The following is a 27,685-nucleotide window of genomic DNA, read 5'->3' as shown; positions in this document are numbered from 1 at the left end:
TAAGCAGTTCCCAGCTGGTTACTATTAGTTTGATAGGGATGTGATAGAGGTGTCTTTCAGGAAGAGGTCGGAGCTGAGCTGACTTAGAATGAGTTACGCTCAGCTCCTGGGCTCTAAGGCTTACGTAAAAGTCTTGGGGATTTCCAGGCAGAGGTGAAAGGGCGTGTGTTGGATGTTGACCTTCAAGCACCGTCTGTTTCTTCTCTGTGATCCTCAGGCGCTCAGACAGATGGGTGCCTCAGTTAATAGGCCAGCTCCTCTCTATCCTGCCTCCATGAACGCTTCACCCTAGATGGGTGTCCAGGGAAACTCCTCGCCCAGCTCTGGGCAAGCCTGCCCTCCGCACACGGGCATGCTCAGGGCCGGCCGGCCTCCTGCAGTGTCCTTGCTGACTGCACCAGCTCCGACACTGTTTGCTTCTGAAGCGGGGCCCCTGTGGGTACTGATGGGCTGGCTAGCTGCTCTCTGGCCACTCTGTGGGTGAGAGTCCTGGGGACAGGGGTGGGGGCTGTGGTTACATACCAGAGCCAAACCTCGAGCTCTCTGTCAATCTGGGAGTTCGTGTACTCTCTGAATGGAGATTCTTTGAGTGCTGTGCTGGGCTGCACTCTGGCTCCACAGCCGTCCATAAACACAGGCCAAGGTCTGCTCCAGGTCAGGCTGTGCCTGCCCCTCCATGTCTCCTGGGTGCTGACTGCTCTTACCCTGGAATTCTCTGCGAGGGGAGGAGAGCTGATTCTGAAGTCAGGATGGGCTGGGAGGTGGCCTCCTCACTTCCAAGTGGCTCTCAGTGTCGTGGTGGCCCTGCTCTGAGGCAGGAGCTGTGTGTGGCTATGGGTCAGTGTAGGTGGTATTGTGAAATTACCTGCAGTATCACAGCAGATCCTGGGTCCTGACACCGTGAGGCCCAACCAGCAGGTGTGTGTAACTGAAATGATTGTTTTCAGCTCGGAGTGAGAACAAGGGGCTGAGTGTGTTTGTTGCTTGGCAGTGGGGTAGGATTAGGCCTTACCCACTTTGCTTTGTTTCATACCATGGAGAGCAAACAGGTTTCATCTTCTGTGCCAAACTTGACCAATGGGTAGTGGCTACCTGAGGCTATTCCCAAAGCTTAGTGAAGGGTGCTGTAGTTGATTATTGATGTCTGCCATGGATGTGGCAGACCCCAGTTCGATTCCTAAGTCAGGAAGATCCCCTGAAGAAGGGATAGGCTTCCCACTCCAGTATTCTTGGGCTTCTCTGGTGGCTCAGCTGGTAAAGATGTGGATGCCTGCAGTGCGGTAGACCTGGGTTTGATCCCAGGGTTGGGAAGATCCCTTGGAGAAGGGAACAGCTACCCACTCCCGTATTCTGGCCTGGAGAATTCCATGACAGAGGAGCCTGGCGGGCTACAGTCCATGGGGTCGCAAAGAGTCGGACACAACTGAGCGACTTTCACTGTGGATGTGGAAATAGTGTTGGCTTAGAGGCCAGGTACTGGCCAGCCCATTTAGAAACCACTGTTTGTTTAGACCCAGATCTTAGGTGAAAGCAAGGAATGCTCTTGGATCTTCCAGTGAATTGAAAGTGCTGACCTCTGATTACAGGCTGTCTTACTTGTTCCTAAAATAATCACCCTGGTAATTCTGAAGTTTGGATCCCGTGCTTCCTGGATTGTGCAGCTGTTTTCCTTCCTCACCTTGTGACTCACGGGGGTAAGCACAGGCTGCACCCACCCCCTGCGGTGTGTCACTGGGATGCCGGAGGACAGCAAGAAAGCCCAGAATGTGCTGAGTCATCCTGAGGTGGTTGAGCCCAGCTGTGTCCGGACGGCTGAGCTGAGGCCGGCTGACCTTCGCTTGTGCCTCCCCCATGAGCCCAGCCTGTCCCTGAGGGGCCTGAGCTTTGGGTGATGTTTTAACTTTTGGTGCTTCGTTTCTCTGATGCCCAGTGGTCTGTCTTCCTGGTAGGAGTGGCGGGATTAAAGGCAGGAGGGCCCCGAGGAGTGAGTGATGTGGCCGGTGACAGGGGCTGGCTGGTGGAAAGCTCACAGAGGTTCAGTGGATTGGATGTCGGGTTTGGCATGACTCGGAGATGCCTGGCCAGCTGTGGACAGCATTCCTTGGCCTGAAGTCAGCCGCCTCCTTACCCCAGCCCTGGCAGATTGCCCAGCTGGCCGCAGCAGGGACTGCAGAGTGTGGGCTAGTGGTTGGCAGCACCCTGGCCTGTGAGGTCACTGCCACCTTCCCTGGGACCTCCTGCAGGCCCCTTGGCTTTATGGAAGAGGGTCAGGCTGCCCACTGTGACTTCAGGCCATCCCTCAGCTTAGCCAGGGCTCTGTTTCTTTAGGGCTGGTGGCTGAGGGGAATGCTCTGGGGGTTCTAAGAGAGGTCAGTAGCAAGTGTGGGATTTTGCGGGGCATTACGTGAGCCCTCGGGGTTCTATGAGGAGGAGGTGGATATCACTGAAATGGTCGGAACCTCCCACACCTGTTCATTGGTCCGTTCATCCATCCATTGATTTCACATCATCCCAGGCTCTGGGGTAGGCACTGGAGACTTAGATGCACAGACACGCCCCTGTCCTTGAGGACTGAGCTTCCAGTCTAATGATGAAGTAGATAGAAACTTATTAGAGAGGACTGGAGGATACATACAGTGACAGGAATGTCTGTGCCAGGGCTCCAGGTTGGACAAGGGGAAAACTCACTCGTTGTGTTTGGGGGATCAGGATAGGCTTCTATGTGGAGGAGGTCGTAGAAGACTTCCAAGTGGATGAGACTGGTGGGGAGGAAGGAAGACATCCAGGCTGAGGAATAGCAGGGCTCCTCGGATACCTGTAAGTGGGGTGTCCTGGCTGGAGCAGAGAGCAGGGCAAGGTGAGACTTAAGACTGAAAGGAAGCCTTGAATCCCAGGCTAAGGAACTTGGGCGTTATTTTGAAATGTTGGGCAGCACTGATGTGTTAACAGGGACGATGGCCAGATTTGAACTGTACTAAGAAAAGGTCTCCTGATGCTGTAAGAAGGGGGATTGGGCAGCAAGGCTACAGCGGGGCAGCCCAGTTCTAGAAGAGATACGGGGTGGGGCGGTCCAGCACCAGGGGGTGCTGAGGCTCTGCACGCGACACCGAGGCCCGGGGGTCCTGGTTCTCGGTGCCGAGGGAGGCGGCTCGGCTCACGTGCTGGGCCTGTGTCGCAGGTGGACACGCACATCCATGCAGCTGCCTGCATGAACCAGAAGCACCTGCTGCGCTTCATCAAGCACACGTACCAGACGGAGCCCGACAGGACAGTGGCCGAGAAGCGGGGCCGGAAGATCACCCTGCGGCAGGTGTTCGACAGCCTGCACATGGACCCGTACGACCTCACTGTGGACTCGCTGGACGTCCATGCGGTGAGTGGGCTCGGCCCCAGGGCCTCACGCAGTCCTGGTGGAGGACTCAGCCTGCTGGAAAGCAGCCACGATTGGTCTTGGAGAGGGGCTGGCTGTGTAGGCATCTCTTTCTCTTCCAGCCGTGGGAACTGTGAGAGGCAGTTTATCCTCAGAGAGTAAGGGCTGGAAGCAGCCTTGGGACAGAGGAGAAGAGGGTGTGACTTGGAGTCAGAGACATTCCCCTTCTAACTCCCATCTCCGCTACGTAAGAGTTAAGTGCCTTTGAGTAATTCACTTGAGCTTTTATTTCCTTGCTTGTAACATGGTGACTACCACGTGCCTTAATGACATTGCAGTGTTATTAAAGTACTAAATGGAGGTGCAGCTGCTGTAGAAAACAGTGTGGCCGCTCCTCAGGAAGTTAAATGTAGAATTACCATATATTCCAGCAATCCCAATCCTAGGTATAGACCCCAGGGACTAAAACTGATACTTGCACATCAGTGCTTATCACAGCATTATTCACAGTGGCCAAAGAGTGTCCATCACCACTTGAATGGATAAACAAAATGTACACACACACACACACACACTGGAATATTATTCAGTCCTGAAAAGGGGTAAAGTACTGATAACCTGCCACATCCATGGATGAACCCTGAAAACATTATAAATCAAAGAAGTCAGACACAAAAGGACAAGTACTGCATGATTGCACATGTATGAGGCATCTGGAACAGGCAAACCCATGGAGACAGAAAGGAGAATGGTGGTTCCCGTGGGCTGGGGGAGGCGTCGTGGGGAGTTGTTTTGTGAGGACGTAGTTTCAGTTTTGTAAGATGAAGAGAGTTCTGGGGACAGATGGTGGTGATAGCTGCACAGCAGTGTGAATGTACACTTAAAAATGGTTAAGACGGCACATTTTGTGTTGTATACATTTCACCACAGTGAAAAAAATCCTAAAAGCAGACACTGAATGAGGAGATGTGGAGAAAGGGCCTTATGCAGTCCAAGCAGTAATAGGGCACACGTTATTACGGATGGCTCAGTATTCTTTGCTCGCTCAGCTAGCCCTGCTCCTAGAAGCACGAGGACCTTGACCCTGCTCAAGAGGGTCTCAGGAACGGACCCCAGGGCCGACTGAGTGAGGACGTGTGGTCGTCCCGGCCCTGGGACTTTCCAAGCTTCCATGTACGAACTGACATAGAAGGTGCCTTTCAGTGTGGCTCACGGAGGCCACATTGTAATGGCTGGAGGAGGCGTGTGTCTGGTGGCTGCAGGACAGCGTGGTGAGCTAGCTGGTGTTTCTTTCTCCAGGGCCGGCAGACATTCCACCGCTTTGACAAGTTCAACTCCAAGTACAACCCTGTGGGGGCCAGCGAGCTGCGAGACCTATATCTGAAAACAGAAAACTACCTAGGAGGAGAGTACTTCGCTCGGATGGTCAAGGTGAGTGAGCCCTGGGCATCTCAGCCCTCCTCGGATTCCCGACAGCATCTGCGTCCAGGGAGTGGGGGCCTGCAGGGGCTCCTGTCCTCTTCCCCTTCCTGAATCCCTGTCCATCCAGCTCAGGCGAGGGGCAGGCGCCAATGCCCAGTGCTGTGGCCCTGGCCGCCGGCTTCCGGGTGGGCAGGAAGTGCTGTGTATGGACTGTGCTGACTGCGGGCAAGAGGAAGGGGAGGATGTCCGTCCCAGCGCAGCCCTCCACAGCCAGGCTTGCTGCTCTGCGTGTTCGCAGCCTGCACTGGGTACAGGTTCGCTCTGTTTGGTGACGCTTCTGCCCCCGGGCCTCTAGTCACACGTGTGACTGTGCAACCCAGGGCTTTCTTCCCCACGAGGGTGGAGTGAGTGCTAACAGAGGTGTAGATCAGGCCTTATGAGCCGGGGAGCTGGTGGCTGGGGGAGCTGCAGGGTCTGCTGCTGGGGTCAACCCAGGTTCAACCCTTGGGCTGATCTGAGCTCTTCTTTGTGCCAGGAGGTGGCCTGGGAGCTGGAGGAGAGCAAGTACCAGTACTCAGAGCCACGGCTCTCCATCTACGGCCGCAGTCCCGAGGAGTGGCCCAACCTGGCCCGCTGGTTCATCCAGCACAAGGTCTACTCGCCCAACATGCGCTGGATCATCCAGGTGCCCCGGATCTAGTAAGTGAGGCAGCTGCTGTCTCCCTGTGTCCTCTGGGGTCGCCAGCCTGTCCCACAGGATCTGCTGAGCCTGTTCCAGTGCCAGCCTAGGCCTAGTGCCCCTGGGACTCCCCTACAGAGAGGGGCGGTCTGCACAGATACTTTGTGATGCTTCAACACTGTTGTTTGAGGAACATATAATCGCAAAGGCCTGGTGGAACCGTGCTCAGTTGCTCAGTCACGTCTGACTCTTTGCAACCCATTGACTGTAGCCCACCAGGCTCTTCTGCCCATGGAATTTTCCAGGCAAGAATACTGGAGTGGGTGGCCATGCACTTCTCCAGGGGATCTTCCTGACCCACAGGTCGAACCCGTGTCCCTTGTGTCTCCTGCATTGGCAGGCTGATTCTTCACCACTGTACCACCTGGGAAGCCCTGGTGGGAACGACTGCCCATCTTCTTGTCACTGTGATTTGAGGATGGACTATCTTTTTGGGTGAGGCTGGGAGTCTGCATAACCTGATGGGGGCCTACATTGCTGGCCCACTGCCTGGATATGGCTCAGACTACCCCTGTCCTCTCCAGTCTGGGCAATATAGGGCCCTTGGAATGTCTGGGACTTGTGGTTTAGGGGAACTGAGCTGAGTGGCAGGGAGTTGGATCAGCCTGAATCCCAGCGCCCCCCTCCCAGTGTGGCCTCTAGCTGAAGAAAGCTCACTGATGGGCATGGGTAGGTGCTGAGTGTGCCAACCAATGCTTGGTATTGCAGAACTTGGCGAGGAGGGGAAGGATCTGTGATGGAGCCCCACCTCTGACCCTGCCCTGGGTGCTTAAATGGGGACTTGCTCTGCCTGAGGAAGGGACCAGGGCTGGTCTCTGACAGGTTGAGGGGGCTACTGGAACCACTTTTATCGGCAAGTCTCACTTTCCCCCAGTGACATATTTAGGTTAAAGAAGCTGCTGCCAAGTTTTGGGAAGATGCTGGAGAATATCTTCCTGCCCCTTTTCGAGGCCACCATCAACCCTCAAGATCACCGAGAGCTTCACCTCTTCCTCAAATACGTAAGCACGGGTGGTGCCCAGGTGATGTGCCCAGGTGATGTACCCAGAGTGGAGGGAGGAGAAGACTCCCAGCAAGTTAAGTCAGCTTAGCTTCTAAGATCACTGGTGTGCCCCAGGCATGAAGTGTCCCACCCTAAGAAGCTGAATTTCTAGAATAACAAGCTTCTTGCAGAGAAGAGAAGTTCCCTTCTCCTCTGGGGTGGCCCTGCAGGCATAGGAGGGGTGATGGGAAGGCAGCCGAGGGGCAGAAAGACTGAAGAGTCAGTTCCTGGCCAGGCAGGGTGAAAGGACCGGGCCTGCTCCAGCTGCAGACATTCCAGACTCCTGCTTTCCCCTGGACACCAGTGGTCCTCACACCTTGTTTGGTTGAGCCCCACAAAATATGTTTATCTGGTTAGCTGTGGCAGAGGGGAGAAGGGTGGAGAAGAGACTTAACTAGGAAGGGCATCAGCTTGTCCCGCCCTCTGGGTACCCAGAACAAAGGTGGCTGCAGATGGTGCGAGGCAAGTTCAGTGCCTGGTAGAGGTTATGGTGTGGATGGTTTCTGCCAGGGAGGGAGGCAGGGAAGATCCCAGAGGGCTCAGGGTGAAGAGGTAGGGGTGGAGGGATGGCTGAGTGTATCTGTAGGGGGAGGGGTTGGGGGGTGCTGGACAGGCGGAGGTTTGAACAGGCGGAGGGCCAGCGTTGAATTTATGTCTTAATACCATCGACAAGCAGGCTATTGAGTGAGGAAAGCCCTGGAACAGAAGGTAGCTGGAGGTGGGGGCAGGGGCGCAAGGTGAGAGTTGGGGGGCCTGCTCAACAGTAGAGACGTGAAGGGGGCTTGAAGTCATAGTAACAGTTCACACTGATGGCCTCCCCGCGCGGTGATCCACGCCATGACGCGATCTCGCCTCACCCTCAAGACTGCCCCATTTTACATCATTTGCTGGTAGTAGCCAGCATGATTATGTGTTGCTGTGTGTTCAGACACTGTGGATTATCTCACTTAATCCTTACAGCAGTCCTGTGAAGCTACTAGCTCCAATTTACACACCAGGAAACTGAGAGACCACAGAGCTGAAAAGGGGCAGGACTGCAATTCATACCCAGGGTCCTGACCCAAGTGTCATCGATCCCATAGAATCCTGCCTCCCATTAAGGAAAGTGAGGGGTATACAGGTGGTGGGTGCAGTTGGAGAACAGATGGGGCGTGGGCATGGCCTGCAGGTGAGCGAGGCGAGGAGTCGGAGGGGCCCTCGGTGCCTGGTTTTGCAGGGGAGCAGGTGCTGTGCCTTTAGGAGGTCACTGCCAGCTGTGTGGGGAGTGGGGAGGCTGGGGAGGAGGAGGAGTTGGGGTTTGGACAGATTCTGTGCTTGAGGCCCTTGGGATGTCCAGTTTAGGGCCCTGCATGGGGGACGCAGAGCTCAGGAGAGGGGCTGACACTGCCCCCGTGCTGGGCCCTGAGAGTTCAGGAGCAGCATGGAGCTGTGAGTGCAGACAGAGCAGAACTCGAGGTCCCTCTGGCCCCAGATGTGTCCAGGCCATGCTGAGAGCTGCAGTGGGGACTGTCATTTCCTTTGACATGTGACTGACAGAGAAGATTCTGGCAAGACCTTGGTGGTCCTTTGCTCCCCTGGGAACAGGCAGACCTGGCTGGGGCTGGGCTGGGAGCCCCCCAGATTGAGCCTATCCTTCAGGGGCCCCTTCCCAAAGCACTGCTGGGGCCGAGTGACGGGAGCCAAGTGGCCCTGCGTGCCAGCGCGGAGCCGAGTCCTCGCAGGTACGTCTTCCCTCAGGGCCCGACCTCTGGGAGGAGGCGACAGCAAGAGGCTGGTGCCTCGGGAGGGCCCGTGGAGTGTAGGGCGGGCCCAGTGTCAGTGTATGCTTCGGGGAGGGCGTCTTCTGAGCTGCTCCGACCCTGCTCAGAGGGCAGGCTCCAGGAGCCAGGGCTCAGCCTTCCAAGAAGCCCTCTTGGATGGCGCCCACCTTGGCCTGCTTGTGAGGCATCCCAGTGGGTTTCTCATGGCCACTCCAGGGCGTCCTCTACCTGCAGCCCCGAAGAGTGCAGGCCCAGAGCCCATTTAGGCTCAGCTGGTGGTCTGACGTGGGCAAGTGCCTCCACCAGCCCTGCTCTGCTCTCAGCCAAGCCCACCCTCACAGGGCCACTTGAGCACTGAGTTAGCTGAGTGTGTGGTGAGTGCTCCAGGCAGGGCCTGACACCCCGTAGGTGTATGGAAACTCCTGTCCCCTTCCCCTCACAGCTGTTGTCACTGCTGCTGATGGCACAGCGGAGGACGGGAGGTGAGTCCAGCCGCCTCACCCTGCACCTGGCCTGGCCTGAGTTCCCCTTCACTGTTGCTGCCACACAGGGGCTTGGTGCTCTCTAGACTGGCTTCCGGGTACCTCTGGAAACCCTGGAGGGACAGCCTGGGGCGCTGTGCCCACTCCCCATCCCTGGGAGAAATGTGGCTCAGGCAGGCCCCGGGGTCCCCAGCTGAGAGGCCTGGGCGCCAAGGCCTTTAACAATTCGCTTGGCGGCCCATCTGCCGCAGCTTGATGCAGGATCCCTCCTCCTGCCCAGGTGACAGGGTTTGACAGCGTGGATGATGAGTCCAAGCACAGCGACCACATGTTCTCGGACAAGAGCCCCAGCCCGGACGTCTGGACCAGCGAGCAGAACCCACCCTACAGCTACTACCTGTACTACATGTACGCCAACATCATGGTGCTGAACAACCTCCGCAGGTGGGTGAGCCGGCCCTGCGCACCCCTCGCACGGGGGTGCTCCCCAACCCACCACACTGGACCCATACCCGCAGGGCCGCACGCACACACACAGGCCCGCTTGCTGCAACAGGCACCATCACACATACAAGGCGGCCAGCCCCATGCCTGGACACGTGTCCATACACACACCACACCTGTGTGTGTGTCCATCCCTGATAGGTTACAGATGCATGACCTTCCGACACATGTTCACTCACCTCCACACCAATGGCGTTCATATGTGTGTCCATCCATTCAACACTTCACAGCACCTGCCAAGTGAAGGCCCTGTCCTGGGCCCAGGACACATAACAGGGAGCTAAACAGACTGTGTTCATGCCCTCAGAGCTTCCATCTGGTGGTCTTGTGTGCCCAGGCTCCCCCAGCGCACACACCCAGGCGGGGTCCAGGCGGCAGGATGCTGAGCGGTCCTTCCCACCCCTGCTGTGTCGCGAGGCTGAGGCCTCAGGAAGCACTAGTTCCTGGGTGAGGGGCTTTGAGTGGGACCACGACTGAAAGGAGATGCCAGGGGTGGAGTCCTGGGCTGAGCTTTCTGAGGCAGGGGCTCTAGTTCAGCTGTTGCTGCCCTGCTCAGGGGCTTCTGACGTCTGGCTCCACTCTCTGGGATTGCCCCCTTCTTACAACAGAGTCTGGACTCGATGGTTTCTCAGGGCCTTGCCTGTCTGAATCTGGGCTGCCAGGCCCTGGGGGAGAGGAGGAGAGGATGGATGGAGGACTGAGCCCTCCCTCTGTTCTCCGGAGATGGCATCTCCTGGTTCTGAGGAGCTCTGGGCCTGGGTCTCAGATTTGGGGAGAGGTTGTTTCCAGGGTGCTGACCCTGCCATGGGTGACTGTCTTCCCTGGAGTGGGCCCTGAGCGAGCGGCACAGGCCCACGGGCACTGGGGCAGGTGGACCAAGGGTCCTTTTTCACCATGAGCCTCATGCCTGCAGGGAGCGGGGCCTGAGCACGTTCCTGTTCCGGCCTCACTGTGGGGAGGCTGGCTCCATCACCCACCTGGTTTCTGCTTTCCTGACTGCTGACAACATTTCCCACGGGCTGCTCCTCAAGAAGGTAACCGGGCCCCTGACAGATGCCTGCCCTGCAGTAACAGTCCTGCCCTGAGGCTCCTCTGGGGAGGGTGGGGACCGCCTGGACTCTGACCACACCCTGGGAGTCTCTGGCCAGTGATGCAGAAATGCTGCTTCTTTTTCTAGGCTTTGCTATCTGTAGTCTCTTGGTTTTATATTTAATTATGAAATAATATGATCAAATCCATCCCAATTTAGGTTTTCAAAAAAGTGGAGAAACAGAAAAAAAATTCCTTACTGCTATCACTTGAAAAAAGCATCATTAGCTTGTTGTTATTTCCAATTCCCATCTTTTTTTTCCAGGGCATATTTTTAATAAGCTTATTATCATAACACACAGTTCCTTCTTCGTCCCCAAACTTTGTTTCACAAGCATTTTTCTGTGCTGTGACATGACATCTGGCTGCTCATCCTAAAGGCTGCGGAAGGACAGCCCTTCTCCAGCTGTTGCACAGAATCCATCTGACTTTTTGCTTGTGTAACTAATGCTACCATGAACTCTATGCATTCAGTCTTCTCCATATTTTGACTCACTTCCATAGGAAGGATATTTGCTCAAACTCCTCTCCTTCCCTGTTCCTAGGGGGCACCTAGCCATGCCTCATGGTTCTGTGTGGGGCGGGTGCTACATCAGAGAACCACTCTAGCCCGGTCATGTCCACCCCTTTCCACCTCCAAGGAGTTGCAGTGTTTACAGTCACAACCTCAATGTTTGTGGTCAAGCAAAACAACAAAAGTGGGGCATCTCCAAGGGCTGACTTGTTGGGGTCAGTGCCTGGGAGAGGGGAGCAGAGGACGTAGGTTGGGGTCAGCCCGGGACCTGACAGGTGCCCTTCCTGCCCTGAGCTGTGCTTCTGGTCTGGAGCCAAGACGGAGCACTTCCAACAATGGGCAGGAGAGCAGTCCCAGGGAGGGATGGGCCCCGATGCAGGAGAGAGGTGAACACAGAGGGTGGGGTCCAGAGTCCTGGCAGGGAGCTCAGGGGTCTCCCACAGACACTGCCCGGAGCCCTGGCTTCCCTTGGTGAATGCTCCCCGCCTTTGGCTCTTGTCCCCTGAGTTTGGTGGTTCTTTTGCAGAGTCCGGTGTTGCAGTATCTCTACTACCTGGCTCAGATCCCCATTGCCATGTCTCCTCTTAGCAACAACAGTCTGTTCCTCGAATATTCAAAAAACCCTCTGAGGGAATTCCTGCACAAGGGGCTTCATGTTTCTCTCTCCACCGATGATCCCATGCAGTTTCACTACACGAAGGTGAGGACTCTAGGGGAAGGTGAGGGCTGTCATCCTCCCACGGTAGGGACCTGAGCACATGGTGCCTTCAGGGTGGCGCTGGTGACCAGTGAAGACAAGAGGAGGCTCCTGGTGAGGAAAAAGTGTTCCTCCCAGAAGCCCTTTTCTGGGGTTCTTGAAACCATGAGGCTTTCTTTTCTTTGCCTTTCATTTTCCCTTCCTTTGATATTCCCTAGCTCTGTAATATTGGCAGTGTTACTTGTATTAACAATGTTAGCTATCATTTTTGTTACCACTATGAGTACTAGGAAGTTGTGGATCTCTGGGACAGCGAGGAGGAAGGGAAAGGTGGTATCATGCATGGGGACCAGTCACCAGTGTACCAGCACAAATGTGGTAATGATGAGACCAGCCACACATTAGTGAAAACAGAAGTGCCTAGGTCTTCTAGGACAGGCTCCAAGCTTCTGGTCTCACGTGTGCGTGCTCAGTTACTACTGTGTCCGACTCTTTTGCAATCCCATGGACTATGCAGTCTGCTGGGTTCCTCTGTCCATGGCATTTCCCGAGCAAGAATACTGGAGTGGTTGCCATTTCCTTCTCCAGGGAATCCTCCCAAACCAGGGATCAAACTGCATCTCCTGCATTGGCAGGCGAGTTCTTCTTTACCACTGAGCCACCAGGGAAGCCTCTGATCTCAAGACCCCTTTATATAATGAGGAACTGAGGCTCTCAGAGAACTGAGGTTGACATGCCTTCTAACTAGTGAAAATTAACTGTGTGAAATTGAAAAATATTAACTCATGTAAAAATAACACTAATAAATCATGAAATGTTAACACAGTTACCAATTTTTATGAGAAATAACCATATTCCCACAAACTTCAATAACAAAATAGAGAATGGCATTGCTTTACATTTTTGCAAATCTCCTTAATGTCTGGTTTGATAGAAGACAGCTGGATTCTCATCTCTGCTTCTGCAGTCAATCTATTGTGACAAATTGTTTTTACCAAAGTGCATGAAGAAATCTTGCCTCACAGAATAAATACATAGTTGGAAAAGGGAGGACCTTTCAAAAAGCCCTGGGGATCCTTAGGAATCCTGGGACTGTGTTTTCAGAACCACTGCCTAGGATACAGAGGCAGTGATGTGGCAAAGAGGTGAGAGAAGGACTTGTGATAAATGTGAGCTATTTCACAGCTGAGAAAACAAAGTGAACGCACAGCTCAAGCTTAAATCCTCCTCGGCTTACACTGTCTCACTACTGACCCTTGATCACTTCTCATTCCTAATCAATGCTCCATCTCTGTTAGTACTTTACTCAGATTAACTTTTATTTTGGATAATCTTAAGAAAAAGTGTTGACTACAAGGCAAGGCTGCAGAGTGGGTATTAAAAGTGTGCATGACAGGGAGATAGGCACAGGACAGCAGGCTGGTGCCCGCTAGTCCTGGGCGCAGGGCCTTGAACATGAACATGTGCCGGTCAACAGATAAATCTGTAGCTGTTCTTTGATATCTCTGTCTTTGGTTACCTGAACTTTCACACAAAAAAGATCTTGGGAGTTCGTGATTTTAGGGGGAGGGGGATGTTGTTTTATTGTCCATGTGCCAGTTCTTAAGGAAAAATGAAATCTGCGATGTCCAAGTGTTGAAATGGACAGGCTCCCATCTAACATTTCCTCTGGGGGGAATCTAGGAAGCGCTTATGGAGGAATACGCAATTGCGGCTCAAGTGTGGAAGCTGAGCACGTGTGACCTGTGTGAGATCGCCAGGAACAGCGTGCTGCAGAGCGGCCTCTCGCATCAGGTACCTCTCGTCCTTTCCACACCATACGTCAGATGCCTGCTCTGTGCCAGGCGTCTTCGGCCCTGCCCCTGGGGATGGACGAAACAGGCAGGGTCTCTGCCGCATTCTAGGGGAGACCGCTGGGGAGACTCCTAAATTTTCATGGCTGCTCTGTTGCCTTTTTTCAGATCTCTGCTCACATGTCACCTCCTTGGAAAGGACTTCCCCAATCACTCATTCTATAGTAGCCACACACCTGCCCTCATTATCCATCCCTTGTCTGCTTTTTTCCATAACATTTATTACTACTGACATTGCCAATTATGTAGTCATGTGTTTTTCTGTCCTGCCTTCCAGAATATAAGTTCAGCATTACATCCCTGAGGTCAAGATTAGATTTTGGCACATAATAAGCACTCAGGGCTTCTCAAATAGCTGAACAGTACCTAGATTGAACAGAAAACTGTAGGAATGGGACCCAGACATCACTCATTTTTTTTAACAGCTCTCTAGGTGATTCTGATATGGAGCCAGGGTTGAGAACCACTGCTCCAAAGGGTGTCTGTGTCCCTGGGCAGCTCCCCTGGGCAGTGTCAATGGTATAGGGAGAGGGCTGCATTGTGCTGCTCTTGTTGGACGCTGATGCAGATAAGAGGTAAGGCTCAAGATTCATTTTGTGGGGACTTGGTTCCCTGGACTGGTTGTCCCCAGGCACATCTGTGTGCCCTTGTCAGCTCTCGGGAGAGACTTCGAGAATCTTCACGCCTTCACCTTGCTTTCTTCATTGCCAGCGGCTCTTATAGTTCTTGTCTTTCTGATCAAGGAAATCTCAGTTAGAAATGAAGGGACTGAATGTGGTTACCAGGGTGACATCCTTGAGGACAGGAAGGCAGGAGGAATTTTGTAACAGCTCTGTGAGGCAAGATGTCTTGATGGAGGATCTGCTTTGGAGGAATAGCCTGATTTGGTATGGCTAAGTCTGAGCTGCCATGTGGATATAGAAGTGAATATAAGGTATATTGTTTCATTTGTATTTCTCTTGGTCCATAGGAAAAGCAAAAATTTCTGGGACAAAATTACTATAAAGAAGGACCTGAAGGAAATGATATTCGAAAGACAAATGTTGCTCAGATCCGGATGGCATTCCGATACGAGACCCTGTGCAATGAGCTCAGCTTCCTGTCTGATGCCATGAAATCAGAAGAGATCACAGCCCTGACCAACTAGTCGAATGTTGGACATGCGTTTTAACTTTTTGGTTTAATTTCAAGTCTGCCGTGATTAACAGTGGTCAAGATACCAAACTAGGACTTTCCTCCGTGGAGACGAAACCACTGAAGAACTTTCAAACTAGTGATTTTTGGTTGCACTGTTCACTTTAAGGTCTAACATACCCATTTCGGTGGCTTCCCTGGTGGCTCAAAGTGTCTGCCTGCAATGCGGGAGACCTGGGTTGGGAAGATCCCTGGGTTGGGAAGATCCCCTGAAGAAGGAAGTGGCAACCCACTCTGGTATTCTTGCCTGTAAAATCCAATGGATGGAGAAGCCTGGTAGGCTACAGTTGATGGGGTCGCAGAGTTGGACACAACTGAGTGACTTCACTTCACTTCACTTCATGCCAATTTCTGTTAATATTTTTGAGTAATAGATGGTGACTCCTCCTTGGGGATCTGGGAGCTGGACTAGTTCCTAATTTTCCAAATGTTCCTCTTCAAAGTGCTAATGCTTGCATCGTGGGGGCCAGGATCTTACATGGTCCAGTGCCCAGATACGAAGTCTGGTTTTCTGCCATAGTCTTCTCTACATACCCCGCAGGCTTGTTGGTAGTTGTTCATTTCAGCCTCTCATGGGCTGGCTGCCTTAAAATCTACTCCAAAGCTCCCTTTCATAAAGGAGCTACTTTGAAAGAATTAGACAACTTCCTTCTTTGCGTTTTTTTTTAAATGAGTTTTAAAACTTTATTTAGCCTTCCTCCCTTCATATTTAGGAAACCAAATATTCATATCACAGCCATCACTCCTATCCTGTGTCTTGGTTTCCTCATCTGAAAGGTGAAGGTTTCGATCAGATGAGTGGTTTTCCGTGGTGTTCTGTGAGCTCAGTTCCTGGACCACTTCAGGGCAGGGAATGAGAAGGGGGTTGAGGCTCTGAGGTGCTGCTTTTACTTCAAGGTGACTCAGCTTTTATCGGTTTTATACTGGGGCTTCTGTGTATTTACATTTGAACTAAGGACTTTGAAAAGCACAGGACTAGATGACCTCTGTTCCTTTTGGTTCTAATATTCTGTGACTGTAGCCCAATTATCATTTTACTTATGAACAGTTAGGGCCACAGAAGTGAAATTTGATTAAGGTCACACAGCTCTAATAAGTAATAGGATCAGAACTAGGTTTCCCTAATCCTAATCTAGTCCTTTCCCCACTCTTCCTTCAGGCCTGACACATTTAGAATTTTTTTTTATCACTGTAACTTGGTGCATTTCCCACCCCCCCACCACAAGGTGAAATCTCTCCTTTACCTAATATGCAGACCTCTTCAGTATGTACCTGGTCCCAGGGGCCAGGTAGAAAGCATTTTTAAAGACCAGTCTGAATTTAAGCTTTACCAATGTACTCTTCATCTGTGTTACTAGGGCCTGGTACATAGTAGGTGCTCAATAAATGTATATTATATAAAAATGAACGAATCTCCTCTTTCGGAAATATTTTAAGGTTGTATGCTCCTGGAATTCAAGAGGCTGCTCAAGGACCTTCTTGTCTATCTCTATGGACAAATATAGACTAGAGTAAGCCCTTGTGAATCATCACAGAGTTAGAAGAACACTATTTTTGCCTGTGAAGATGCTTACCTGGCTTTAGGTTGTCTTGTCCTGTTACTTTGTAACGATTATTCCCTCCACTGGTCAACTTAACATACGGAACAATAAATACAGTCTTTTTACAAGGCAAACATATGCTACCTTATAGCTAACCATGAAACTGAATGAAAACCGAGCATTTATTTTAGGCACTCGTTTTTAAAAAGCCATTTGTATACATTTGCCTGAACATAACAAGTATTTTACAGTTCTTCATTGTCATTTTGTGTGTATCAAGCATTTAATTATTAAAGTCTGTTAGGGCTGTGGCTCAACAGTTTTAAACTATTTTAGGCAAATCTTTTAAGTTTTAAAGAAAAGATATAGGCATCATGAAAAGCTATCAATAATAATGACTAATTTATCTATTCTGAATCAAGATTCAGATATGGATGACATTCACTAGGAAAACTCAAAAATTTGAACTGAAGCTTTCAAAACCCCGGAGGGAAACTTCTGCCCTTTTTTTCTAACTTCTGCTGTAACAGTTCATGAGTAAAGTCTCACATGGTCATTTCCTTTCCCTGGATATATCTCCAGTCTGTTCAGTCAACACCTATTGCATTTTACCTGACCTGCACGCTTTTCAGATACCTTTTTCTATAGCACGATGCACTTTTATTACATCATCAATCTAATTGGCCTTTTTAGGGTGAATCTCTTTCTTTTGTGATCACAGTTGGAATCAAAGACAATTGTACACTAGCCCACGTTTCTAGCAGAATGGTTTTTGAGACATGCTTACTCGAAAGGGCTCAAGTTCACACTGTTACTTGAAACTGCATTGTTGATCAATGTTATTGTTCTGTGCCTCATGAAAACCAATCACAGTTGTTCTGTGCCTCATGAAAACCAATCACAGCTCCTGGGGTGGTGGTTACCAGGCCTGTCCTGCACCTTTACTTTGTCTTACCTTGGATAAGGCAGAGTTAAAAGCACATCCCTATGGCTTTCTCTTTACTTGTTTCTGAATGCCGTGATGGTGAAATAATATTTTGATCATTTTCTGAGATCGCAGACGCAACTGAAGGTAATACACTGGTAATAAACCTAGGTATTCTCTACCTAAAAACTATGACTGTTATAAAAAACAGGTATAACTAACTGCAATAAAAGCAACACTTATCAGACATAGTTCCTTGAAAATTTTTATACCTTCAACCTCTAAAGAAATATCTTATTAGGGAGATAGAGTATGCCAGAGTTAAGACTATAAACAGCTGCAAGATTGTAAAAATAAATCTCTGAGGGGGCTTTTATGTCTTTGACACCAAAATGTGTACTTCTCCATGATGATACACATTAATTATAAACTGCTACTCCTTCTTATAAATGGTTTTCCCATTCTCAGCACTAAGATTCTAGCCTGCTTCTCTAATTCTACTCTTTTATCTTAGAAATGATCTTACAAGGTAAAATATCAAAACCACCACAGGGTGAAGTATTTTATTATTTTTACTATCCAGTAGGGTAATAGAAAGACATGAAAACAAATGAGCAGCTGTTGCTGTTTATGTTATATTGTCATTATAAATGTCCTTTATAAATGTGGGTGGTCACCTGATTTTTCTAATCTCCAAGTAGCTTTCTTACTCCTAGATAAAGAAAGCAAGCTGGACTTAAGAAAAAAAGTTAAAAGTACAAATTCTTTGGATTGCCTTTTAATGAATCCAACTTCTTAATGATAAAAATCACTGAACCAAAAGATACTTTCAAGCAGCCTTATTACCTATATTAGGTATAAGTAAATCGAGTCTAATTTGAAGTGTTTTAAAACATAGCACAAAAACAGCACAATCCGCCAGAACACAACACAAAACAGTCCTCTAAGGAATATAAACACTTGGTATATAAAAACGTGAAACTACATAATAAAAAATCTCAATTACCTAAAATTTAATTGCTAAAGATTATTTATTGCACAATACATCAGTTTGCCCCAAGAACAAAACAGATACTATTATCTTCAACTTCTAAATTCAGTACATAGTCAAATCCATTTTCTCAAACTAAAGTTCTACAGTATTATGAGTAAACCTTTGTTATTAAGACAGGGAAACTTTATAACTTACAAATTTCTTAAGAGTTCATGAAACAGCTTCATAAATCCTAGAAGGCACACATATTTCCTATCATAGTAAGTGCATTTAAGTACTTAATATTTAAAAAAGACAAGCTGTACAGAATACAAAAAGTACACATTTCATCCATTAAACAAATTTACAACTTTTACAATTAGTTATTACAGTAGAACCTACCTAACATTCACATCTAAAGAATTATTACCCAGTTTAATGGAGTGAGCAAAAAACTGTGCTCATTTATTTGATAAGGCTAGTAAAAATATATTTCACAGTATCAGTTAGTGTCTTGGAGCTTATATTGGAAAATAAAAAGGTTTGGGCAACATCAAGTCACTGGGCTCACTATGAAAAATAATTCCTTGAAAGGTGAAGGATTCTGGGGGATAAAATCATTGGCTATACCTGGAAAGATCCAAAAATCTATGAAGAAATTTTATGCATTTTCAGAAACATTCTTAAATTGGGCAATCTGAATGAAGACTCAGCAAAGTCATAAAGATAGTACTCCATGGAACATATTTTAGAAGATTTAATCTCCAAAGACTTTTATCTCAAAATTTTCAAAATATGTTCCATGGAGTACTAGGGAACCTATGGAGGAGAATTAGAGGTCTGGATTTTGACTTGGATTTAATTGAATTTTTTTTGGAAAAAAAATTAAAAAAAAAAACAAACAAGTCCCATCATGCAACTGTGTTACTCGTCAAATTCCAATATACTTGTAATCACCATGCATTAACATGTTTTTGTTGGCTGACTTCATAAATATTTAGTTACTGTGGTACATAAATTTATATACGGAAATGTATAATGAGAAAATGATAGAGCAGGGGCGGGGTAGGGGGGTACTGGGGGATACTGTGTGTGTGTGTGTGTGTGTGTGTGTGTGCAGCACGTGTGTGTAGGGATTTTGAGTATAATTTTTACTTGGGAAAAAACAGTTCTGCTGCTGAAAGAAAGTGTGAATACCACAGATAAAGTCTGTTTCTAAAGAGCCTGCAAACGAGAGGAAGGGGCTTTCTCAGGTCTCACAGCCATCAAGTGCACTGCCAGGTCGACAGGACAGAGACCCCAGTACTCCTCTTGTATAAACAGCTGCCTCCATCAGGAAAGTAAACCAATTATTAGTACTATATTAGGGGGTAGAATCCAAGCTACATTTGGTCAGACATTTTTCCTAAAAATTACTTAATTTGCATTCTGATTAAAGTCCCCAGTATCCAAAAATTCTGCTGTCAATAAGCAGCAACTTAAATTGTATGCTTTGGTATTTCAGAAAATAGTAACATACCAATAATAAATCAGAAAATTATGTGGAATGTTAAAACACTTTTAAAGACATCAGGCCCTAGTTTATTATATGCTGAAATGTTAATATATAGCATAAAATAAAATTTTACTTTATCAACAAAAATTTTAAAAAATGGCTCAAGTGCTGCTGAACACCATATCTATACTCTTTCCTGGCGTTTCAAATGAAATGCAGTGAAAGAGAAAGTCAAGTCATCTCCTAATTTTCAGGGGTGTTTTGTGTACATATGGTTAAAAGGCTACATACTATTTTCTTAATCTAAGAAATTTGAAGACTCTGGGACCTCAGGAAGATGCCTTCAAATTAAGAAAATAAAAGCACCATAACCAATGTTAAAGACTTATCATAATTTGGACATAAAATTTAGGGTCTATGATGAAGAAAAACTTCCATCTGAATCTCCAGGATGAATAAGTATTACCAAAAGCTATTTAGAACAGTTTCCCAGCTGTAAGAAAGCATTTCTAGAATAGCCAAGAAGACTCCCCAGCAGAAATCCATTTACAAGGCAAAGTCCTGCCCTAATTCATAGTCTTCACCCAAGTTACACAGCATGGGGGGAAAAAACACTTAAGTTAAAAAACATGTAGTTCCAAAACACACTGTTAAAGTTAGGAAATAATTAGGGCTTATTTCAAGTACAAACTATTAAAAGAGCAATAGTCAACCACAAGGGGGCATACATATTCCTTAGATCCCAGCAGAAAGACTAATTTAAGTAGTAACATGCACTCTGATGTATTATACATTTTCAGTTAAGATTTTCTCTCACATGGCTACAACTTTTTAAAATTCAAGGTTTATTTTAAACCTAACTAAATAGATTGCAGAATACTCTTGCCCTGAAAAGTAACAGTGTTTCAGAAGCCCCCGGAAATGTTAACTCAGCAAAGAATTCAAGAGCAATTAGTCCTAATATGTATTAGAACAGATAAATAATAGGAAAATATAGTCTAAAATGGTAGCAAATTTTAGTTTATCCGAAGTGGAAGACAGGGAAAGTTTATCAAAATAAAAGGACAAACTGTCAGAATAGCAAAAATAAGAGGGTGGGGGGGGAATTGCTGTGTCTGTGCTACAATATCCCTGCCCTCCTTCCCCATGACTGAAGTATGTATAGTCCACACCAGCAATGGAACACTTCACCAGGAGGTCACGGTCTGTGGGGCTGGCCTGCCTCATCAGCCATGTTAAGAATATAGTTAGCCATATCATCTTCAGTGGGTGCATCAGATACCACCCAAGATTCATTCGCTCCAGTCATCTGTAGGCGACAAATAGGGCAATTCCTGTGTCGATCACTCCTATTAGAGAGATCAAATAAAGAATAGTTTGTTTTCTTTTTCTGTTTAAAACAATGAATCTGAAATGTAATACATGTACATTTTTTTAAAAAAGGAAATAGCATAAAAATGTATAGTGAAAAATACATCTCTTCCTCCTACCCTAATCTTTATTATCCCCAGAGGCAACCGCTGTTAACCAGTTTCTTATATATTCTTCAGTTTTTTATATATTCTTCTAGAGATAGACTAGCCTTGACCAGCTTGTGTGTGTCTACACATCACTGCTCTTTTTAACAAGTATCAGCACATGTTAGAGCTGCCTATTCAAAATACACTGTTTGGATAGGCCATAATTCATTTAACTTATCTCCCATAGAAGGAAGGACATCCAGATTTTTTTCTATCTTTTGCTGCTATAAACAATGGAATGGAAGCATTCAAGGCTTAAAATAAAATGAACTTTACATGCAGAATAATTTTGGGGGGAGGAAAGAGCTTATATATAATCACTTAAATAAGATTATGTTTTCCAAAGGGATTTTTTTCTCTTGTCAAACATTACTTTGAAAACTTTAAAAATAGCATATTTGAGCCAGAAACATGTCACAGAGGGAAAATATTTTTCTCTTTATTGCTCAGTGAAATCTGAAACCTAAAAGTAGTTAATTGCTCTTTGGCTTCTGTGCAAAAATTTATAAATCTGTTCTAAAAACTAAATGTGAAAGTAGAGCTGACATATATTGTTCAGATTCATTTCTGGATCTTCAGAGATAGTTTTTAAGATAATTATCTGTGCTCTTCTGTGCGCAAAAGTCACAATTTTAAAATAGTCGATTTCTGCTTCTGGCCAAGGGACCAGATTTATCTTCCCACTTAAAACAACTTAAACACTGGACAAAATACATGAAATAATGGTTTTCAACACTAAACACAAGATGACAAAGGATTATAATCCCAGAGAGATGGGAAACAAAACAAGGTGAGCCCTATAATTACCCAGCTCACTGCCTCTGAGAGTTCCCACCCCAGAGAGAGAGCAGGGGAAACTGAGACGGAGCCTGGTAGACTCCCTGAGTTGACAAGACAAGAGCAGAGAATCTTAGGACGCCAAGACAAAACTAGTTCATAGGGTAAAGTGCTGGACAAGAGAAAGCTACACAAAGGGAGAATCCCAGAGTCTACTGAAGGTCCCTGTAGATACATTCAGCAGAGTAATGATCAGTGTGTGCAAGTCAGGAAACTACTCAAGCCCAGGAATCACTCAAAAGGATCTGAGGGGACAGTAACCAAAGCTCACGAAGGGCCTGGACATTGCCTGTTCCTGCCAGACAGAGTGGAAAACCTTCTCATTTATGGAGCATCGGGTAGAGTACTCTGAAGGCTTGCCTCAGCAGGGCATAATTAGCTCTAAACTAAACATCACTTTGGTCCTGCCTAACAAGCCATAAAAGCAAGACTCAAAAGGATCAAACCGTTTCCAAGTAACTATATCCCAGAACAAAGCTCAAGGATATTTACAGGAATACAAAAATATCCAGTACCCCAAAAGGTAAAAAAATCACAATGTCTGGAACCCAGCTAAGAACTACCATTCATACAGAGAAGCATAAAAATACAATCCAAAATGAAGAAAACAATCCATCAAAACTAATCCAGAATTGACAGATACATCAGAATCAGCAACAAGAAAATGAAAGGTTATGATAACTATATTCTATATACTTAAAAAGCTAGAGGAAAGACCACATATTAAGCAGAGACTGGAAGATATTAAAAACTTGAACTTCTGGATGAGGACTAAGATATCTGAATAAAAAAATACATTGAGTGGGATTAATGGCAATAGACTGCAGGAAAAAAAATCAGTGAATTTGAAATGATATAGCAGTATTAATTATCCAAAATTAAACACAGAGAAAATGACTCAAAAAAGAAGGAAAACAGTATGTGAGGTGTGCAAAAGTGGTCTAGTACATCAGTGGCTGGAGTCCCAGAAGGACATGGGACAAAAGAGAACAGAAAAAGATGTTTAAGAAAATACTGGCTGAAACATTTCCAAAACTCATGATACTATACACCTACAAATCCAAGGAGCTCAATGAATCCTAAGTGCAAGAAACATGAAGAAAACTAAGGCACCTCAAAATCAAACTGCTGAAAGTCAGAGATGAAGGGGAAAAAACCTTAAAAACAGCCAGAGGAAAAAAGGCACATTACTTACAGAGGAAAAAAGATAAGGATGAGAGCAGATTTCTCATAGAAAATGTTGTAAGCAAGAAAATGGTGGAGCAATGTCATTAAAGTACTGAGAGAAAAACTATTATCAGTCTACAATGTTATATCCAGAAAAAATCTCTCTCAAAAAAGGTTTTGCTGTCATTCAAAAAAATTCTATGGAATTTATAAAAAAGAGCTAATAAATCAATCATTATTAAGGTTGCAGGATACAAGACTGATACACAAAACTGCTTATTGCTAGTATATAGAAACACAATAATCAAAAATTGAAATTTAAAAATAACATTTAAAGTAACATAAAAATTATAAAATACTTAGGGATAGATCTGTCAAGGATATGCAACACTGGAAACTACGATTGATGACAGAAATTAAAGAAGACCTGTGGGAGACCTGGGTTTGATCCTTGGGTTGGGAAGATTCCCTCGAGAAGGGAAAGGCTACCCACAGTATTCTGGCCTGGAGAATTCCATGGACTGTATAGTCCATGGGGGTCACAAAGAGTTGGACATGACTGAGCGACCTTTACTTTCACTTTCAAATAAATGGCGAAACATTGTGAGAAGTGGGTTGGAAGATTTAATATTGTTAAGAAGTTTTATTATTGTTTAGTCACTATGTCCGACTTAACACTCCCCAAATTATTTAATTCAATCTCAATCAAAATTCTTACAGACTTTTTTGGGTAGAAATTGATTATAAAGTTGATTATAAAATTCACACTGAAACGCAAAAGATCTAGAAAAACCAAAACAACTTTGAAAAAGAACAAAGCTGGAAGACTAATACTCCCTGATTTTAAGACTTACAAAGCTACACTAATCAAAGTAGTATGATATTGGTGTGAAGTAGACAATAGGTCAATGGAACAGAAAAGAGTCCAGAAATACTCACCTGTGTTTGAACAACTGATTTTCAACAAAGGAGCAGAGGCAATTTTAGAGAAGAAAAGACAGTCTTTTCAAAAAACTGTGCTGGAGCAACTGGAAAGCCATTAAGGGTAAAACAAAAATTTTTTGATCCATACCTCACACCATATAAAAATTAACTCAAAATGGATCCTAGACCTAAATGTAAAACCTAAAAACAATAAATCTTTTAGAAGGAAAAAATTGAAGAAAATCTTCGTGACCTTGGGTTAAACAAAGATTTCTTAGATATGACACTAAAATGATTATTCATTAATCACAAATTGAGAAACTGGACTTCATAAAAATTAAAAATTTCTACTCTTTGAAAGACATTCTTAAGAGAATGAAAAGATAAATCACAGAGTGGGAGAAAATATTTGCAAATTATATATCTGATAAAGGGCATGTGTCCATAATACATAAAGAACTCTCAAAACTTAATACAAAAACAACTAAGTAAAAAAATGGGCAAGTAGGATCATCAGTACCATGTTTCTAGATTCCATATATATGCATCAATATATGGTATTTGTCTTTCTCATTCTGACTTACTTCAGTCTGTATAATAGGCTCTAGGTTCATCCACCTCATTAGAACTGACTCAAATTCATTCTTTTTAATAGCTGACTAATATTCCACTGTGTATATGTATCACAACTTCTTTCCATTCATCTATTGATGGACTCTAGGCAGCTATTGTAAACAGTGCTTCAGTGAACACTGCAGCAAAGGAGACACAGACATAAAGAATAGACTTTTGGTCACAGTCAGGGAAGGAGAGGGTGGGATAAATCGAGAGAGTAGTATTGAAATATATATATTACTGTATGTAAAACAGTTAGTGGGAATTTTCTGTATGACGCAGGGAGCTCAAACTGGTGCTCTGTGACAACCTAGAAGAGTGGGATGGGGAGGGAGGTGGAGGGAGGCTTAAGAGCGAGGGGACATATGTATGCCTGGGGCTGATTCATGTTGATGCATTGCAGAAACCATCACAGTATTGTAAAGTAATTATCCTCCAATTAAAAATAAAATACAGTTTTTAAAAAAGAAATGGGCAAAAGAATCTGAATGAATATTTCACCACAGATGAAATACATATAGATACGTATAGAAATTAGCATAAGAAGTGCTCAGCACCACCAGTCAGCAGGGAAAGGCAAATTAAAACTACAATGAGATACCACTACACATCAATTAGAATGGCTGCAATTAGAATGACAAATACCAAGTATGGCAAGGTTGTAGGGCAACTGGAACTTTCATACACTGGAGTGTAAAATGGCACAACCACTTTGGAAAACAACTGGCAGTTTCTTAAAAAGTTACACATACACCTACCATATGATCTAGCCATCCCACTTGTAGGTGTTTATCCAACGTAAAAGCCAAAATGTACATCCATAAAAACAGCTGAGCACAAATGTATACAGCAGCTTTATTTGTAACAGCCAAAAATTCAAAACAACCCAACGTCCATCAACAGGTGAATGGATAAAGAAGCTGCAGTATATTCGTACAATGAATACTACTCAGCAATAAAAAGCAAGGGACTACTGATACATACTACAACAAAGTAAATCTTGAAAAAATTATAATGAACGAAAGAAGCCAGACCAAAAAAGAGTATATACTGTATGGGACATCTAAATTATTTTATAGCGAGTGACTGAAACCATATTAGTGGTTGTCTGGGGACTAGGAGAAGGGATTGGGGGAAGGAGACCTTACAGTGGGCAAGAGGTAACTTGAGGGTGATGGATTTGTTCATTATCTAAATTGTGAGGATGACTTTTATGATTATATACATATGTCAAATTGTACTTTATATATAGTTTACTGTATGTCAATGATAAATTTTCTTAAATGCTTGATTCTTATTTTGTAAAATAATGAGCTTGACTAGCCATTCTCTAAAGTTCTCCTCAGGTCCAATATTCAAGGATTAATATTATTCTGATGACATATGGAGGGAAAATGTAGAAAAGAGGAAAAAAATGGAAGGGAAAGGAAAAATGTTTGATTCTAGACTTTAATCAGGCACAAACCTCTTTATAGCAAAAGTAAATTGTCAAAACTAAGCTACATCCTCACATTATAGACTATGTATAAAAATATTTTAAGCAGTAAGAGGCATGCCATAAAATCCAAAGTATTAAAGAACAAAGTCTCTTATACTTAACTATAATATATTTGCATTTTTTGAAGTGTATTCATATACACTTTCCCATTTGACCTTGGCCTACCCCATGAAGGCAGATTACTTACCACTTGTCAATGCACTTCTGACAAAAGCTGTGAGCACAGGGCAGGATAAGGTCAGCCCGACCATCCATACAAATACAGCACTCTTCCTCGTCAGTCAGCTGCTTTACCCTGCAATGGGAAAAATGAGCTGGAGCAGTGATATTCTCTGTTGTCACTGTGCTGTAAACTTTCTTTCCATTGGTTTAAAAAGCGTAAACAAGGATGTATGTGCTCTCAACACGAAGCACATGACTCATGCAGTATCAGAGTAAAATAACCTGTATTTTAGGGATAGCAAACATATTAGGGAAGAAGTACTAGAGGGGAAATTTCAGAGAGAAAAGACTAAATAAAAGATAAATCCTGAGATGGTTTAAAAGAAAATATGGACTAAAACTGGAAATATTCAGGTCTTTCTGAAAATAACTTAGCCCATTTTAATCATATTGAATTTTTACACATGAATTCAACCAATATGATTTATTCACCATGCAGGATATAAAGCTCTCTAAAATATGGGCCCTGCCATCAGGGTCTATATATTGTGCTGCTGCAGCTAATGGGCATATAAATGAAAGAACAGCTTAGTCTTAAGGTTCAGGTGCTATATGAAATATGAAAGAGACAGAATGCAAAGTATCTGTCCTCAAAGAGTGCTTCCATCTTGGGAAGAAAAGAGATGTTCAGCCTTCTACTCCAGCCACAGTTGAGATGCCCCTGGTGAGCCAAGCGCCTTTGGAGGTGGTGTTTTCCTTTCCTGGAATACCCTTGTGAGTTTGACAAACTCCAACCTCAGTTACTCAGCTCAAGATACCATCTTCTCTATGCTCTCAAAAACCAACATTTTCCTCAACTAAAGGTCTTAAATACTGCATTTTATTGGCTGTTTATTGGTTAGTCTATCCATAAACTGTAAACTCATAAGGAGTTTGTCTTAGGTTCTCAATATGTATTTCTTGGAGTGATTTAAATTTGCTTTTAATCTTTGTGCTATTCTGTAATGTTTAGGTTTTCTTCATCAAGCATGTATTGCTTTTATAATTATACAAAAATTAAATGTTCCAAAGTATAGCCACTAGACTATAAGCTTCTTAACGGTAGAAACTACCTCTAACATGTTTTTATTCCTGGCTGTGCTTATACCACTGTATGTAAGACACTGATATACTACTTTAAAATCTGTCAATTTGTATATAGAAAATAAGCAAATGTCAAATGTGTATTACATGTAGTAAGTGCTAAGTAAAGAAGGAAGAAAGTATATTTCAAATTTGTCAGAAAGATAAGGCAGAAAAATGACAGGATTTCGATAGAGGACATTCAATGTGAATAAACAAAGCTAAACAGGTAGGGGAAAG

At 45.4% G+C, this 27,685-nt stretch overlaps 2 protein-coding genes across 10 annotated transcripts in view; one reads left to right on the top strand and one right to left on the bottom strand.

The window, feature by feature from the left end:
* AMPD3 (adenosine monophosphate deaminase 3) overlaps nucleotides 1-19,010 on the top strand; it is a 54,679-nt gene extending 35,669 nt beyond the window's left edge. For all 8 annotated transcript variants that reach the window (XM_061440808.1, XM_061440810.1, XM_061440807.1 and 5 more), the window contains 9 exons: nucleotides 3,179-3,373; nucleotides 4,670-4,801; nucleotides 5,328-5,491; nucleotides 6,406-6,532; nucleotides 9,096-9,259; nucleotides 10,233-10,353; nucleotides 11,449-11,622; nucleotides 13,303-13,413; nucleotides 14,443-19,010. In XM_061440808.1, coding sequence (XP_061296792.1) covers nucleotides 3,179-3,373; nucleotides 4,670-4,801; nucleotides 5,328-5,491; nucleotides 6,406-6,532; nucleotides 9,096-9,259; nucleotides 10,233-10,353; nucleotides 11,449-11,622; nucleotides 13,303-13,413; nucleotides 14,443-14,619 — 1,365 coding nt within the window. In that variant the 3' untranslated portion in view covers nucleotides 14,620-19,010. The remainder of the gene's footprint in view (nucleotides 1-3,178; nucleotides 3,374-4,669; nucleotides 4,802-5,327; nucleotides 5,492-6,405; nucleotides 6,533-9,095; nucleotides 9,260-10,232; nucleotides 10,354-11,448; nucleotides 11,623-13,302; nucleotides 13,414-14,442) is intronic.
* Nucleotides 18,145-27,685, bottom strand: part of RNF141 (ring finger protein 141) — a 36,993-nt gene continuing 27,452 nt past the window's right edge. For both annotated transcript variants that reach the window (XM_061440814.1, XM_061440815.1), the window contains exons 5-6: nucleotides 26,349-26,456; nucleotides 18,145-20,949 (exon numbers count right to left, since the gene is read on the bottom strand). In XM_061440814.1, the coding sequence (XP_061296798.1) occupies nucleotides 20,799-20,949; nucleotides 26,349-26,456 (259 nt within the window). In that variant the 3' untranslated portion in view covers nucleotides 18,145-20,798. The remainder of the gene's footprint in view (nucleotides 20,950-26,348; nucleotides 26,457-27,685) is intronic.

The sequence above is a fragment of the Bos javanicus genome, chromosome 15 (genome assembly GCF_032452875.1).
Source record: "Bos javanicus breed banteng chromosome 15, ARS-OSU_banteng_1.0, whole genome shotgun sequence".
Lineage (NCBI taxonomy): Eukaryota > Metazoa > Chordata > Mammalia > Artiodactyla > Bovidae > Bos > Bos javanicus.
This window is presented reverse-complemented; position numbering and strand designations above follow the sequence as displayed.